This window comes from Oncorhynchus mykiss, chromosome 18 (assembly GCF_013265735.2).
Source record: "Oncorhynchus mykiss isolate Arlee chromosome 18, USDA_OmykA_1.1, whole genome shotgun sequence".
In the NCBI taxonomy this organism is placed as follows: Eukaryota; Metazoa; Chordata; class Actinopteri; order Salmoniformes; family Salmonidae; genus Oncorhynchus; species Oncorhynchus mykiss.
In genome coordinates, this window is record NC_048582.1 from 10,118,636 (window position 1) to 10,135,779 (window position 17,144).

Consider the following 17,144-nt stretch of genomic DNA (forward strand, 5'->3'; position numbering starts at 1 on the left):
TGCTACTGGAGGTGTCGACAACTGATGGGGAATAAGGAGAAGGGTAAGCCTGCCATCTAGTGGTGAAGATAAACCATACATGGATGATTCAACTAGCTGTCGAAGAAAACTATAAATGGATGATTCAACTAGCTGTCGAAGAAAACTATAAATGGGCAGCATAGTCAAATAACAGTCAGACTCAACTCACTGTACCTTAATTCCTCGCATTCCAGCTCCCCGCCTCCTGCTCGAGCGTATCCGAGGAGGGCCTCCCCCCCGTTCAGACTTTCTCCGATACGTTTTGAGAAGGGTGCGAGGAGAGAGGACACAAAAAAGCGAGGGAAGAATCATTGAGAAAGTGACTCAGTGATTCACAGTTTGATGAAACGAGCTGAATAAAACCTGATAGACAAAGAATTGAACAAACACTAGTTAGTCTTTCTTCATAAAAAAAAAGTGAACTGCACTAACAGATATGTTTAAACTAAACAAGTGTTTAAAGTTGATTAGTTGAATATGACGAATTATTACTGGGTTGGAACAAGAGTAGCAGCTGACTACAGGACCGCCTCTGGGAGCAGTTCTTTCGGAACATTCTGAATAGCCAACAACTGACAGTTTTGGAGTGGTAGATTATTGACCCGTGTGCTGTGTGTCCACCTTAATACCACACGGTGGAGCTGTTTGTTCATAGTCAGATCCATGGCCATCACTGGGCATTGACAGCGGAAACTAGACGATTTAAAAAGCAGGAGAAAGGACTACATGAGACAATATGTGACAATATGTGTGTATATGTAACTATTACAGTATTTAGTTATGTAAAGTACAACGTAACTGCAAACTGGCCCTCTTAAATATTTCTGTGCGTTAATTGACTTACTACTAGATACCTTATACTCTTTTACCACATTAACAAATGTGTTACTCTGATACAATAAACATCCAGCACATCCTTACAAATCCCAAGGAGCTTGTGGTTGGATTGTATTGTCTGTTACTCATGTGTGTGTGTGGTTGGATTGTATTGTCTGATACTCATGTGTGTGGTTGGATTGTATTGTCTGTTACTCATGTGTGTGTGGTTGTCTTGTATTGTCTGTTACTCATGTGTGTGTGTGGTTGTCTTGTATTGTCTGTTGCTCATGTGTGTGTGGTTGACTTGTATTGTCTGTTGCTCATGTGTGTGTGTGGTTGGCTTGTATTGTCTGTTACTCGTGTGTGTGTGTGTGTGTGTGTGTGTGTGTGTGTGTGTGTGTGTGTGTGTGTGTGTGTGTGTGTGTGTGTGTGTGTGTGTGTGTGTGTGTGTGTGTGTGTGTGGTCGGCTTGCATTGTCTTGTAACTCATGCATGTGTGTGTGTGTTAGTGTGTGCATGTGTGCGTGTGTGTGTGTGTGTGCATCTTCAGTCAGGAACAGAGGAGGTTCCTGCACCTGTTTCTATGGAGACCCCTTTACAATTGGTGTACTCATCAAAACCAACCCAGAGGTGAGGTAGAGGAGCCTTTGTGCTGAAGAGCACAGAACATAAAAACACTGGACAGATGAAAGACTAGCCAGCCTACAAACAACACTAATGTAGACAGTGGAGGTGGGCAGAATGAAAGACTAGGGGGAGCAGAGAGAGAGAGACAGTGTACACTACCCACCCTACCAACACCCCTCTCAACCTCAGTGTCCACTACCCACCCCACCACCACCCCTCTCAACCTCAGTGTCCACTACCCACCCCACCAACACCCCTACCAACCTCAGTGTCCACTACCCACCCTACCAACACCCCTCTCAACCTCAGTGTCCACTACCCACCCCATCAACACCCCTCTCAACCTCAGTGTACACTACCCACCCTACCAACACCCCTCTCAACCTCAGTGTCCACTACCCACCCTACCAACACCCCTCTCAACCTCAGTGTACACTACCCACCCCATCAACACCCCTCTCAACGTCAGTGTCCACTACCCACCCCACCAACACCCCTACCAACCTCAGTGTACACTACCCACCCTACCAACACCCCTCTCAACCTCAGTGTCCACTACCCACCCCACCAACACCCCTATCAACCTCAGTGTCCACTAACCACCCCACCAACACCCCTCTCAACCTCAGTGTCCACTACCCACCCTACCAACACCCCTCTCAACCTCAGTGTACACTACCCACCCCATCAACACCCCTCTCAACCTCAGTGTCCACTACCCACCCCACCAACACCCCTACCAACCTCAGTGTACACTACCCACCCTACCAACACCCCTCTCAACCTCAGTGTCCACTACCCACCCCACCAACACCCCTATCAACCTCAGTGTCCACTACCCACCCCACCAACACCCCTCTCAACCTCAGTGTACACTACCCACCCTACCAACACCCCTCTCAACCTCAGTGTCCACTACCCACCCCATCAACACCCCTCTCAACCTCAGTGTCCACTACCCACCCCACCAACACCCCTCTCAACCTCAGTGTACACTACCCACCCCACCAACACCCCTCTCAACCTCAGTGTCCACTACCCACCCCACCAACACCCCTCTCAACCTCGGTGTACACTACCCACCCCATCAACACCCCTCTCAACCTCAGTGTACACTACCCACCCCACCAACACCCCTCTCAACCTCGGTGTACACTACCCACCCCATCAACACCCCTCTCAACCTCAGTGTACACTACCCACCCCACCAACACCCCTCTCAACCTCGGTGTACACTACCCACCCCATCAACACCCCTCTCAACCTCAGTGTCCACTACCCACCCCACCAACACCCCTACCAACCTCAGTGTACACTACCCACCCTACCAACACCCCTCTCAACCTCAGTGTCCACTACCCACCCTACCAACGCCCCTACCAACCTCAGTGTACACTAACCACCCCATCAACACCCCTCTCAACCTCAGTGTCCACTACCCACCCCACCAACACCCCTACCAACCTCAGTGTACACTACCCACCCTACCAACACCCCTCTCAACCTCAGTGTCCACTACCCACCCCACCAACACCCCTACCAACCTCAGTGTACACTACCCACCCTACCAACACCCCTCTCAACCTCAGTGTCCACTACCCACCCCACTAACACCCCTATCAACCTCAGTGTCCACTACCCACCCTACCAACACCCCTCTCAACCTCAGTGTCCACTACCCACCCCACCAACACCCCTACCAACTTTAGTGTCCACTACCCACCCCACCAACACCCCTATCAACCTCAGTGTCCACTACCCACCCTACCAACATCCCTACCAACCTCAGTGTCCACTACCCACCCCACCAACACCCCTACCAACCTCAGTGTCCACTACCCACCCCACCAACACCCCTCTCAACCTCTTGATTGTCATTGACAGTCAATACAAAAGAACCTTGTTTTAGCCCAATAGATTTGCATGTCATCCCCATTCACACGTATGTCCCCTGCAGGCTCTACAGCTGGAGCCCAGGCAGCCGTTACAATACCAACAATACCCCCGGAGAGGAACTGAATTGGGGCTGAATCCCACCTATTAGCCCCTCATTAGAGACAGCTTTTCTTAAACACACCAAGACAATGAGAGTGGCGGAGGAGGGGGAGATGATTCTTGTATTGCTACTGTTTAGTTGTGTGTTGGTCTTCTCAAGCAGAAACCAGGGGGGCTTATGTTTCTCCTGGTGATCAGTGAGCCCACACAAAAAAACAATCACTGTTGAAAAATGCTAGCCTCTCTCTCAATTCAATTCAAGGGGCTTTATTGGCATGGGAAACATGTGTTAACATTGCCAAAGCAAGTGAGGTAGATAATATACAAAAGTGAAATAAACAATAAAAATTAACAGTAAACATTACACATACAGAAATTTCAAAACAATAAAGACATTACAAATGTCATATTATACATATATATATATATATATATATATATATATATATATATATACACATATATATGTGGTATTTCACCCTGTAGATATGGGAGTTTATCAAAATTGGATTTGTTTTTGAATTCTTTGTGGATCTGTGTAATCTGAGGGAAATATGTCTCTCTAATATGGTCATACATTGGACAGGAGGTTAGGAAGTGCAGCTCAGTTTTCACCTCATTTTGTGGGCAGTGAGCACATAGCCTACGGCAGCCTTTCTCAATAGCAAGGCTATGCTCACTATGTCTGTACATAGTCAAAGCTTTCCTTAAGTTTGGGTCAGTCACAGTGGACAGGTATTCTGCCACTGTGTACTCTCTGTTTAGGGCCAAATAGCATTCTAGTTTGCTCTGTTTTTTTGTTAATTCTTTCCAATGTGTCAAGTAATTATATTTTTGTTTTCTCATGATTTGGTTGGGTCTAATTGTGCTGCTGTCCTGGGGGTCTGTGGGGTGTGTTTGTGAACAGAGCCCCAAGACCAGCTTGCTTAGGGGACTCTTCTCCAGGTTCATCTCTCTGTAGGTGATGGCTTTGTTATGGAAGGTTTGGGAATCGCTTCCTTTTAGGTGGTTATAGAATTTAACGGCTCTTTTCTGGATTTTGATAATTAGTGGGTATCGGCCTAATTCTGCTCTGCATACATTATTTGGTGTCCTACGTTGTACACAGAGGATATTTTTGCAGAATTCTGCATGCAGAGTCTCAATTTGATGTTTGTCCCACTTTGTGAAGTCTTGGTTGGTGAGCGGACCCCAGACCTCACAACCATAAAGGGCAATGGGCTCTATGACTGATTCAAGTATTTTTAGCCAGGTCCTAGATCCTGTCCTGTCCTGTCCTGTCCGGTAGCCTGTGTGTCTGAAGAGAGAGAAAGGAGGATAAGACCAATGGGTAATGTCCTGTCCGGTAGCCTGTGTGTCTGAAGAGAGAGAAAGGAGGATAAGACCAATGGGTAGTGCAGTTCTCCATCAAAACATATGTGACTTTGGAGAAAGTTTCATTTACATTTTCACATTTAGTCGTTTCTCTTTCAAAAGCAAATTACAGTCAATTCATATACAATCATATACAATGAAAGGCTATGAAGGCTTATCCGATTGTTTTTCCATGAGCATAAATCATTTCTAGATAGCTGAATATTCGTAGTGTGTAGTGTATGTATTTAATATTTTCTTTTTTATACTGAACTAAAATATTAACGCAACATTTAGCGTGTTGGTCCCATGTTCCATGAACTGAAGTTAAAACCTCTCTCTCTCTCCCATAACAATTCCCCAGGGAAAGAGAGAGGGAGAGGGAGAGTCCTGTGTGTCTACCACAGCCCCCACACAGCCCCTCCACCCCCTGCCTGCAGCTGATTGGCAGTGACCATGTTTGCATTTAGGCCTCATTCAGGAGTGACCTGCTGCTCTTAATTACCACACTTGAGGAACTTGATGACACAGGAATCTGTAAAATGTCAAATTAGTACAACAACAACAAAACAAAGAGGGCCTTCCCCTGTCCTCTCCTCCTCCTCCTCCCCTCCTCCTCCCCCTGTCCTCCTCCCCCTGTCCTCCTCCTCCCTCTCCTCCTCCTCCTCCCCCTGTCCTCCTCCTCCTCCTCCCCTCCTCCTCCCCCTGTCCTCCTCCCCCTGTCCTCCCCCTCCTCCTCCTCCCCCTGTCCTCCTCCTCCTCCTCTCACTGTCCTCTCCTCCTCCTCCTCCCCTCCTCCTCATGTCCTCCTCCTCTCCTCCTCCTCCTCTCCCTGTCCTCCTCTCCTCCTCCTCCTCCTCCTCCTCCTCCTCTCCCTGTCCTCCTCTCCTCCTCCTCCCCTCCCCCTGTCCTCCTCCTCTCCCCCCTCTCCTCCTCTCCTCTCCTCCCCCCTGTCCTCCTCCTCCTACTTCTCCTCCTCTCCTCCTCTCCTCTCCTCCTTCTCCTCTCCTCCTGTCCTCCCCCCCCTGTCCTCTCCTCCTCCTCACCTCCTCCCCCTGTCCTCTCCTCCTCCTCACCACCTCCCCTGTCCTTCTCCTCTCCCCCTGTCCTCCTCTCCTCCTCTGATCCCAGCATCAGGCAGGCCAGGTGAGTCCCCTTACTGAGGGGAGAGAGGCTGTAGGGGTTGTTGCTGTTCTCTACTCAAGCTGAAGCTTTGGGAGAGAGGCTGTAGGGGTTGTTGCTGTTCTCTACTCAAGCTGAAGCTTTGGGAGAGAGGCTGTAGGGGTTGTTGCTGTTCTCTACTCATGCTGAAGCTTTGGGAGAGAGGCTGTAGGGGTTGTTGCTGTTCTCTACTCAAGCTGAAGCTTTGGGAGAGAGGCTGTAGGGGTTGTTGCTGTTCTCTACTCAAGCTGAAGCTTTGGGAGAGAGGCTGTAGGGGTTGTTGCTGTTCTCTACTCAAGCTGAAGCTTTGGGAGAGAGGCTGTAGGGGTTGTTGCTGTTCTCTACTCAAGCTGAAGCTTTGGGAGAGAGGCTGTAGGGGTTGTTGCTGTTCTCTACTCAAGCTGAAGCTTTGGGAAACTGATGACCATTTGCCTCTCTGTCAAACACTACATCTAATCACATCATTAGAAGCGTTGAGAAACACTTCATATTAGAAACACCCATTTGCAACACCAAAAACACAGCGTTTTGTATGTGTGTGTGTGTGTGTGTGTGTGTGTGTGTGTGTGTGTGTGTATCTGTTCATATGAGTGTGCATGTATGTTCATGTTCCAAGAAATATACGCCTTTTCAGATGTTATCAAAAGCAGCTGCATGGTGAATCCATGCAGCTGATCAAACCATTTGTACAACACTATCGTTTAATGTTCCTGATGCCTTGGTGTCTAATGGATGTCCCTGTACACATACAAACATGCATGTGATGTGGAACCTTTTACATAAATAACGGGATGCCGGGTTTTAAGGCCTCATCAAAGATGAATTCAAAGGGTTCTTATTCATGGAGGCTCGATAAAAGAGAAGAGAGAAGAAAGGAGAAACCACTTGAAGGGGTCTGGCCCTCCAACAAACAATGCTTAGACTAAGGTTGGATTGGAGGGGAATGGGAATGGAGGAAGTGGTACTGAAGGTAATGTATGGAAGGAGGAGGGGGGAGGATGGAGGAAGTGGTACTGAAGGTAAGGTATGGAAGGAGGAGGATGGAGGAAGTGGTACTGAAGGTAAGGTATGGAAGGAGGAGGGGGGAGGATGGAGGAAGTGGTACTGAAGGTAATGTATGGAAGGAGGATGGAGGAAGTGGTACTGAAGGTAAGGTATGGAAGGAGGAGGGGGGAGGATGGAGGAAGTGGTACTGAAGGTAAGGTATTGAAGGAGGATGGAGGAAGTGGTACTGAAGGTAATGTATGGAAGGAGGAGGGGGGAGGATGGAGGAAGTGGTACTGAAGGTAAGGTATTGAAGGAGGATGGAGGAAGTGTACTGAAGGTAATGTATGGAAGGAGGAGGGGGGAAGTGGTAATGAAGGTAATGTATGGAAGGAGTAGGGGGGAGGATGGAGGAAGTGGTACTGAAGGTAATGTATGGAAGGAGGATGGGGGAGGATGGAGGAAGTGGTACTGAAGGTAATGTATGGACAGAGTAGGGGGGAGGATGGAGGAAGTGGTACTGAAGGTAATGTATGGAAGGAGGAGGGGGGAAGTGGTACTGAAGGTAATGTATGGACAGAGTAGGGGGGAGGATGGAGGAAGTGGTACTGAAGGTAAGGTATGGAAGGAGGAGGGGGGAGGATGGAGGAAGTGGTACTGAAGGTAATGTATGGACAGAGTAGGGGGGAGGATGGAGGAAGTGGTACTGAAGGTAATGTATGGAAGGAGGATGGAGGAAGTGGTACTGAAGGTAAGGTATGGAAGGAGGAGGGGGGAGGATGGAGGAAGTGGTACTGAAGGTAATGTATGGAAGGAGGAGGGGGGAGGATGGAGGAAGTGGTACTGAAGGTAATGTATGGAAGGAGGATGGGGGAGGATGGAGGAAGTGGTACTGAAGGTAATGTATGGAAGGAGGATGGGGAGGATGGAGGAAGTGGTACTGAAGGTAATGTATGGAAGGAGGAGGGGGGAGGATGGAGGAAGTGGTACTGAAGGTAATGTATGGAAGGAGGAGGGGGGAGGATGGGAGTGAGCGAGTTGTTATATAAATCAAAGGTTTACACTACAGCGTCGCTCCAACATCAAAGCTTGCCCTCTCTTCTCTCGTTACTCTGGGAAGGTCCCCCCTATCTTTCCCCTCCCTCTCCTTGCCAAACTGTTCCTCCTGTTCTTCAGTTAGAGCACAGTTGCATCAAAGCGTTATCGTTGAGAAACTTCATTAGGTACTTTTATTTCAGTATTTCAGTGACCCTGGCATTGTGGCAGTCAGTGAGGCGTGTACACACTGCTGCTCTTCCCACAGAAACACTGGACTACTGAAGGCTCAGTCCCCAGGGCCTCTGGTTCAGAAAGACTGGACTACTGAGGGCTCAGTCCCCTGGGCCTCTGGTTTAGAAAGACTGGACTACTGAGGGCTCAGTCCCCAGGGCCTCTGGTTTAGAAAGACTGGACTACTGAAGGCTCAGTCCCCAGGGCCTGTGGTTCAGAAAGACTGTACTACTGAGGGCTCAGTCCCCTGGGCCTCTGGTTTAGAAAGACTGGACTACTGAAGGCTCAGTCCCCAGGGCCTGTGGTTCAGAAAGACTGTACTACTGAGGGCTCAGTCCCCTGGGCCTCTGGTTTAGAAAGACTGGACTACTGAGGGCTCAGTCCCCAGGGCCTCTGGTTTAGAAAGTGTGTGTGTGTGTGTGTGTGTGTGTGTGTGTGTGTGTGTGTGTGTGTGTGTGTGTGTGTGTGTGTGTGTGTGTGTGTGTGTGTGTGTGTGTGTGTGTGTGTGTGTGTGTGTGTGTGTGTGTGTGTGTGTGTGTGTGTGTGTGTGTGTGTGTGTGTGTGTGAAAGAGAGAGATAGCGAGGGAGAGAGAAAGAGAGCTGCATCTTACACAGTATGCTCCATGGGAAGGGACTGCTAGGACCTTTTCAGAGAGTCCCGGACCGGGCAATAACAACTTGTAGGTAAAATGTCAACCATAAGGTTGCTGCTTTCTGAGGTACCGTCTCCTGCCGCTGAGCCCTGGAGCTTTCTGAGGTACCGTCTCCTAACTCTGAGCCCTGGAGCTTTCTGAGGTACCGTCTCCTAACGCTGAGCCCTGGGGCTTTCTGAGGATCCGTCTCCTGTCACTGTGTCCTGGGGCTTTCTGAGGTACCGTCTCCTGCCTCTGTGTCCTGGGGCTTTCTGACGTACAGTCTCCTGCCACTGTGTCCTGGGGCTTTCTGAGGTACCGTCTCCTGCCGCTGAGTCCTGGGGCTTTCTGAGGTACCGTCTCCTGCCGCTGAGCCCTGGGGCTTTCTGAGGTACTGTCTCCTGCCGCTGAGTCCTGGGGCTTTCTGAGGTACTGTCTCCTGCCGCTGAGCCCTGGGGCTTTCTGAGGTACCGTCTCCTAACGCTGAGTCCTGGGGCTTTCTGAGGTACTGTCTGTCTCCTGCCGCTGAGCCCTGGAGACAACAAGTAGAAGACTAACAAAGTCCTATTCTATTGTATCCTATCAGCTGATGTCCAGGATGTGGATTTGTTCAGTGAGTAATAGCATACAGTACTTGTGTCAGACACACCCTAGAGACATAAATAAATAGTCCACTAATCACACCAACGCTGGCATTGGCTGCAGAGTAGACTTGACTGCATCCCAAATAGCACCCTACTCCCTTCACAGTGAACTACTTTTGACCAGAGCCCTATTGGGCCCTGGTCAAAACTAGTGCACTATATAGGGAATCCTTTGGGTCGCCACCATGGGCTATACACTGTACAGTACCCATAAATCAGTCAGAATGGCATGAGGGCATTGTTGCTCACTTGTTAGATCTCAAGTTCCACCTTTGAACCTCTTTGCTAAATGATATCACCATGTTCCAAGCAGACTTGAACACAATGGATGGCTGTGTGTGAATGTTTCAACTGAATCCATACTCATGTTTACTGTAGTTCCGTTCCCTGTGAACACTGAGACTGTCCCTCAATCACCTAGAGCTGTCACGTCATGATGTCAGACAGCTACCACACTTTGATCATACAGGCCTGCCTTACTGCAGGTTGAGATAAACACTGGTTTTACTACTGCTCACAGCACTCCAGTCTTCACTGTGGCCTGTTGTGGGATTTCACCTCAGTGAACAGTACATAGATTTTTCAACAATGCAAGTGAGTGTGCGTGTGCATACTGTCCTGTATGATATGTGTGTTTCCCCTCAGTGAACGGTACATTGGTTTGGCATTCTTCAGTTCTTCAGTTTCCCACAATGCCTCTGTGTGTGTGTGTTTTGCATGTATGTGTGTGTGTTTTGCCTCTGTGTGTGTGTGTTTTGCCTCTGTGTGTGTGTGTGTGTGTGTGTGTGTGTGTGTGTGTGTGTGTGTGTGTGTGTGTGTGTGTGTGTGTGTGTGTGTGTGTGTGTGTGTGTGTTTTGCCTGTGTGTGTGTGTGTTTTGCCTGTGTGTGTGTGTGTGTGTGTTGCCTCTGTGTGTGTGTGTGTGTGTGTTTTGTGTCTGCTTGTGTGTGTGTGTTTTTCATCTGTGTGTGTGTGTGTTTTGTGTCTGCTTGTGTGTATACTGTACTGCATGTACTGAACTGCCTGACTCAGCCCATTTTCCCTCCTTCCTCTGCTGAGAAAATGGACCTTGTATTCCAACATGCTTAATTGTCAATGCCAATTAGTCCAGGGGCCATGTCCACAATGGCTCAACTGTAGCGAGCTGCAAAGCCCTCTTTGTGATTGTCCAGTGGCCCACAGAGCAATCAGACGCTCATCTAGTCTCCTAACGACAAGAGGCCTGAGAGATGCCATCAGAAACAGAAAACAAAAGAGCCTTGGACAATGAGGGCAGCAGGAGACACAGAGAGACAGCGACGAACCAGCGCAGCCCATAGGGTTGTCCTTTCACAGATAGACACACGTACGTGTATACCAGAGGAGACTGGTGGGAGGAGCTATAGGAGGACGGGCTCATTGTAATGGCTGGATTGGAATCGATGGACCGGAGTCAAACGTGGGGTTTCCAGATGCTTCATGTGTTTAACTCCGTTCCATTCACTCCTTTCCAGCCATTACAATGAGCCTATCCTCCTTTAGTTCCTCCCACCAGCCTCCTCTAGTGCATACAAACGCACGTACAAGCAAGCATGTACACACACCTACATTCACATGCACGTAACAGAGTAGATTCTATCCATCCCTCACTGGGCTCCAGACAGGAATCTTCTGCTCCCAACAGTAACTCTCAACAACACAGTGTGACTCAACCTGACATAGGACATGTAACCAACAGGTTTTCATTTAGAATTCATTTGTCATTTTATTTGTAGAGGACTTTATCTTCAGTTCTGTTCAGAATAACCTCAGAACACCCATATGTTAAATTTGGCAATCTAGGTAACTATGCAATGAGACCAAATCTATGGAAGGGAGAACCATGCCAGGACAGGTCCAAGCACCTATAGAGGCATTCCTCCCACAAACACACAGATTATCATAGGAGTATATCCCACACAGGACAAACACACAGATTATTATAGGAGTATATCCCACACAGGACAAACACACAGATTATTATAGGAGTATATCACACACAGGACAAACACACAGATTATTATAGGAGTATATCCCACACAGGACAAACACACAGATTATTATAGGAGTATATCCCACACAGGACAAACACACAGATTATTATAGGAGTATATCACACACAGGACAAACACACAGATTATTATAGGAGTATATCCCACACAGGACAAACACACAGATTATTATAGGAGTATATCACACACAGGACAAACACACAGATTATTATAGGAGTATATCCCACACAGGACAAACACACAGATTATCATAGGAGTATATCCCACACAGGACAAACACACAGATTATTATAGGAGTATATCCCACACAGGACAAACACACAGATTATTATAGGAGTATATCCCACACAGGACAAACACACAGATTAATTATAGGAGTATATCCCACACAGGACAAACACACAGATTATTATAGGAGTATATCACACACAGGACAAACACACAGATTATTATAGGAGTATATCCCACACAGGACAAACACACAGATTATTATAGGAGTATATCCCACACAGGACAAACACACAGATTATTATAGGAGTATATCCCACACAGGACAAACACACAGATTATTATAGGAGTATATCCCACACAGGACAAACACACAGATTATTATAGGAGTATATCCCACACAGGACAAACACACAGATTATTATAGGAGTATATCCCACACAGGACAAACACACAGATTATTATAGGAGTATATCCCACACAGGACAAACACACAGATTATTATAGGAGTATATCACACACAGGACAAACACACAGATTATTATAGGAGTATATCCCAAACAGGACAAACACACAGATTATTATAGGAGTATATCCCACACAGGACAAACACACAGATTAATTATAGGAGCATAGCCCACACAGGACAAACACACAGATGAATTATAGGAGCATAGCCCACACAGGACAAACACACAGATTAATTATAGGAGCATAGCCCACACAGGACAAACACACAGATTAATTATAGGAGCATAGCCCACACAGGACAAACACACAGATTAATTATAGTAGACCTACCTGTTTGATATTCTGTCTGTAGTTTAGGACAAAGATATATGTCTGATTATATGTCACAATTTCCTATGTGTGCCAAAGGACTTCCAGTCAACTGTGAGAAGCATTGGAGTCAACATGGACCAGCATCCCTGTGGAACACTTTAGACACCTTGTAGAGTCCATACCCTGAATAACTGAGGCTGTTCTGAGGGCAAAGGGGGGGGGGGGGGGGGGGGGGGGGGGGGATCTGATAAGGTTATGGTAAAAGGAATTAATGGATTGTTGGTCACAACACTACTTTAAACATTGTCTAACTTTACTGGTGATGTTACATAGATTGTAGGCCTATAAAAATAAGGAATGATATTACCTTATGTGATAAGTAGGTTATGGGTAAAGAATGTACTGATTGAGTCGTTCAGGGTGTAAGCAGATTCCTATTGGAGAGGACGCAGCCCTGTGGGCGTGGCTGTCCAGAGTAAGCGGCCACGGTGTTGTTAGTCGATATGGTTAGGAGCCGGAGCAAGAAGACGCACGAGGGAAGACAGTCGTGGAGTGTAGGTTTTTTTCTGAGAATAGGAGGCTGTTTCACTAAATATTGTTGAAAGAAAAAGTGTGGCGCAAGGATTAGGCGTTGCTGCCTGAAAATTCCGTCTGCATTATCGAGTCGAAATGGACTTTATTTGATTGCACCGGAGGCGCGTTTCCTAAAGGTACACTGGGAGTGAATTTAGTGGTGGCAAGATCGCGCTTCTCTCTTTGATTGGCATTGCATATTGATGAGGTAGCTTACATTTTCCCGTGTGATCGACTTGGTGAGTTATACATTTGATCAACTTGTTTCATCACTGTATTTCTTAGCCTTTACGTGTGAGTGAATAAGACCCAAAGTGCATTGGATGTATTATTGATAGAACATAGAAACAGTAATACAACGTTTCAAACGTTCAGAGCGCATTTCCTGTCCAATAACCTCAATTATATTTTTTTGTGGAAATCCACAGCGTTGGAGGAGCTTCCATGGCGACCATGACGCACATCTGCCCTCTTTACATCAGCGTTCCGTGCCTACTCCTGCTGATGCGCGCACTACTGGTGCGCGCTGCCTCCAAGGCCATCGTGTGTGAACCCATCACGGTCCCCATGTGCAAGGGCATCGGCTACAACCTGACCTACACGCCCAACCAGTTTAACCACGACACTCAGGACGAGGTGGGGCTGGAGGTGCACCAGTTCTGGCCGCTGGTGCGCATCCACTGTTCCCCTGACCTGCTCTTCTTCCTCTGCAGCATGTACACCCCAATCTGCATCCCGGACTATCGCAAGCCTCTGCCCCCGTGCCGCTCCGTGTGCGAGCGGGCCAAGCGTGGCTGCTCCCCCCTGATGAGCCAGTATGGGTTTGAATGGCCCGAGAGGATGAGCTGCGAGGGGCTACCAGAGCTGGGTGATGCTGACCTCCTCTGTATGGACCGGAACAGCAGTGACGCCACTACTCTGTCCCCAGGCCCGGCCTTCCCCCCGAAGCCTACCCCCAAAGCCCCCTACCGCAACCCAGCCCGCCGCAGGCCGCATCTCCTGCCCAAACCCCACCACAGTCACCACCACCAGGACTGTGAACAACGCGGCTGCCGCTGTCGCCACCCCCTGGTGTCCGTCAAGCATGAGGCCCGCTCACTGTACGGCCGCGGCGTCCACACAGGCCCCGTGGAGAACTGCGCCCAGCCCTGCCGTCAGCCCTACTTCACCCCAGACGAACACGCCTTCACCTCCCTCTGGATCGGCCTGTGGTCGGTCCTCTGCTTCGTCTCGACCCTAACTACGGTGGTCACGTTCCTGATTGACCGCGACCGCTTCTCCTACCCCGAGCTGCCTATCGTCTACCTGGCTGCCTGCTACCTCTTCATCTCCCTGGGATACATGGTGCGGCTGGCGGCGGGCCACGAGCGTGTGGCGTGCTCCGAGGACGGCGGGCATGTGCTGTACGACGCTTCGGGCCCTGCCGGCCTGTGCACCTTGGTGTTCCTGCTGGTCTACTTCTTTGGCATGGCCGGCGCAATCTGGTGGGTGGTGCTCTCGCTCACCTGGTTCCTGGCGGCGGGTATGAAGTGGGGCAACGAGGCCATCGCCGGGTACTCGCAGTACTTCCACCTGGCCGCCTGGCTGGTGCCCAGCGTCAAGACCATCGCCGTGCTGGCCCTGAGCGCTGCTGACGGAGACCCTGTGGCAGGGATATGCTACGTGGGCAACCAGAGTGTGGAGAGCCTGCGGGGCTTCGTGCTTGCTCCCCTGGTGGTCTACCTCTTCACAGGCTCCCTCTTCCTCCTAGCGGGGTTTGTGTCGTTGTTCCGCATCCGCAGCGTCATCAAGCAGGGGGGGACCAAGACGGACAAGCTGGAGAAGCTGATGTTAAGGCTGGGCCTCTTTACCGTCCTCTACACGGTCCCTGCCGCGGTGGTGGTGGCCTGTCTGGTGTACGAGCAGCACCTCAGGCCCCAGTGGGACAGGGGTCTTTCCTGCTCCTGCCAGGCTGAGAGAGAGAGGCTAGGCCTAGGGCCAGACCACGCCATCTTCATGCTGAAGTACTTTATGAGCCTGGTGGTGGGGATCACCTCGGGGGTGTGGGTGTGGTCGGGGAAGACTCTGGAGTCGTGGAGGTTGTTCCTGGGGAGGTGCTGTTGTTCATGTCCCTGCTGGGGCCACAAACCGTCCAGCGCGTCTGTATACAGCGAGGCCAGCACATCCCTCACGACACGCACCGGGCTGCTCCCCTCGCAGTCTGAGCACAAGTCCCTGTCGCACCCATCTGTGTGACCAGACTGGATGGATGCTTGTCAGACTCATGGTGCTCCACAGAGATTGACTGGATGGACGCTTGTCAGACTCATGGTGCTCCACAGAGATTGACTGGATGGACGCTTGTCAGACTCATGGTGCTCCACAGAGATTGACTGGATGGACGCTTGTCAGACTCATGGTGCTCCACAGAGATTGACTGGATGGACGCTTGTCAGACTCATGGTGCTCCACAGAGATTGACTGGATGGACGCTTGTCAGACTCATGGTGCTCCACAGAGATTGACTGGATGGACGCTTGTCAGACTCATGGTGCTCCACAGAGATTGACTGGATGGACGCTTGTCAGACTCATGGTGCTCCACAGAGATTGACTGGATGGACGCTTGTCAGACTCATGGTGCTCCACAGAGATTGACTGGATGGACGCTTGTCAGACTCATGGTGCTCCACAGAGATTGACTGGATGGACGCTTGTCAGACTCATGGTGCTCCACAGAGATTGACTGGATGGACGCTTGTCAGACTCATGGTGCTCCACAGAGATTGACTGGATGGACGCTTGTCAGACTCATGGTGCTCCACAGAGATTGACTGGATGGACGCTTGTCAGACTCATGGTGCTCCACAGAGATTGACTGGATGGACGCTTGTCAGACTCATGGTGCTCCACAGAGATTGACTGGATGGACGCTTGTCAGACTCATGGTGCTCCACAGAGATTGACTGGATGGGCTCTTGTCAGACTCATGGTGCTCCACAGAGATTGACTGGATGGACGCTTGTCAGACTCATGGTGCTCCACAGAGATTGACTGGATGGACGCTTGTCAGACTCATGGTGCTCCACAGAGATTGACTGGATGGACGCTTGTCAGACTCATGGTGCTCCACAGAGATTGACTGGATGGATGCTTGTCAGACTCATGGTGCTCCACAGAGATTGACTGGATGGGCTCTTGTCAGACTCATGGTGCTCCACAGAGATTGACTGGATGGACGCTTGTCAGACTCATGGTGCTCCACAGAGATTGACTGGATGGACGCTTGTCAGACTCATGGTGCTCCACAGAGATTGACTGGATGGACGCTTGTCAGACTCATGGTGCTCCACAGAGATTGACTGGATGGACGCTTGTCAGACTCATGGTGCTCCACAGAGATTGACTGGATGGACGCTTGTCAGACTCATGGTGCTCCACAGAGATTGACTGGATGGGCTCTTGTCAGACTCATGGTGCTCCACAGAGATTGACTGGATGGACGCTTGTCAGACTCATGGTGCTCCACAGAGATTGACTGGATGGGCTCTTGTCAGACTCATGGTGCTCCACAGAGATTGACTGGATGGGCTCTTGTCAGACTCATGGTGCTCCACAGAGATTGACTGGATGGGCTCTTGTCAGACTCATGGTGCTCCACAGAGATTGACTGGATGGACGCTTGTCAGACTCATGGTGCTCCACAGAGATTGACTGGATGGGCTCTTGTCAGACTCATGGTGCTCCACAGAGATTGACTGGATGGACGCTTGTCAGACTCATGGTGCTCCACAGAGATTGACTGGATGGGCTCTTGTCAGACTCATGGTGCTCCACAGAGATTGACTGGATGGGCTCTTGTCAGACTCATGGTGCTCCACAGAGATTGACTGGATGGGCTCTTGTCAGACTCATGGTGCTCCACAGAGATTGACTGGATGGGCTCTTGTCAGACTCATGGTGCTCCACAGAGATTGACTGGATGGACGCTTGTCAGACTCATGGTGCTCCACAGAGATTGACTGGATGGACGCTTGTCAGACTCATGGT

The 17,144-nt window shown here is 49.6% G+C and overlaps 2 protein-coding genes across 2 annotated transcripts; both read left to right on the forward strand.

Moving 5' to 3' along the window:
* Positions 1-24: 24 nt before the first annotated feature.
* Positions 25-3,175, forward strand: LOC118941061 (extensin-like). Its single transcript, XM_036951407.1, has 3 exons — positions 25-43; positions 1,656-1,976; positions 2,136-3,175. Exons 1-3 carry the CDS (start codon positions 25-27, stop codon positions 3,173-3,175), a joined length of 1,380 nt encoding a protein of 459 aa, XP_036807302.1.
* Positions 3,176-12,894: 9,719 nt separating this feature from the next.
* On the forward strand, positions 12,895-15,493 carry LOC110495585 (frizzled-5). Its single transcript, XM_036951768.1, has 2 exons — positions 12,895-13,355; positions 13,545-15,493. The coding sequence occupies exon 2, from the start codon at positions 13,561-13,563 to the stop codon at positions 15,349-15,351; it is 1,791 nt and encodes a 596-aa protein (XP_036807663.1). The 5' UTR covers positions 12,895-13,355; positions 13,545-13,560; the 3' UTR covers positions 15,352-15,493.
* Positions 15,494-17,144: the final 1,651 nt, after the last annotated feature.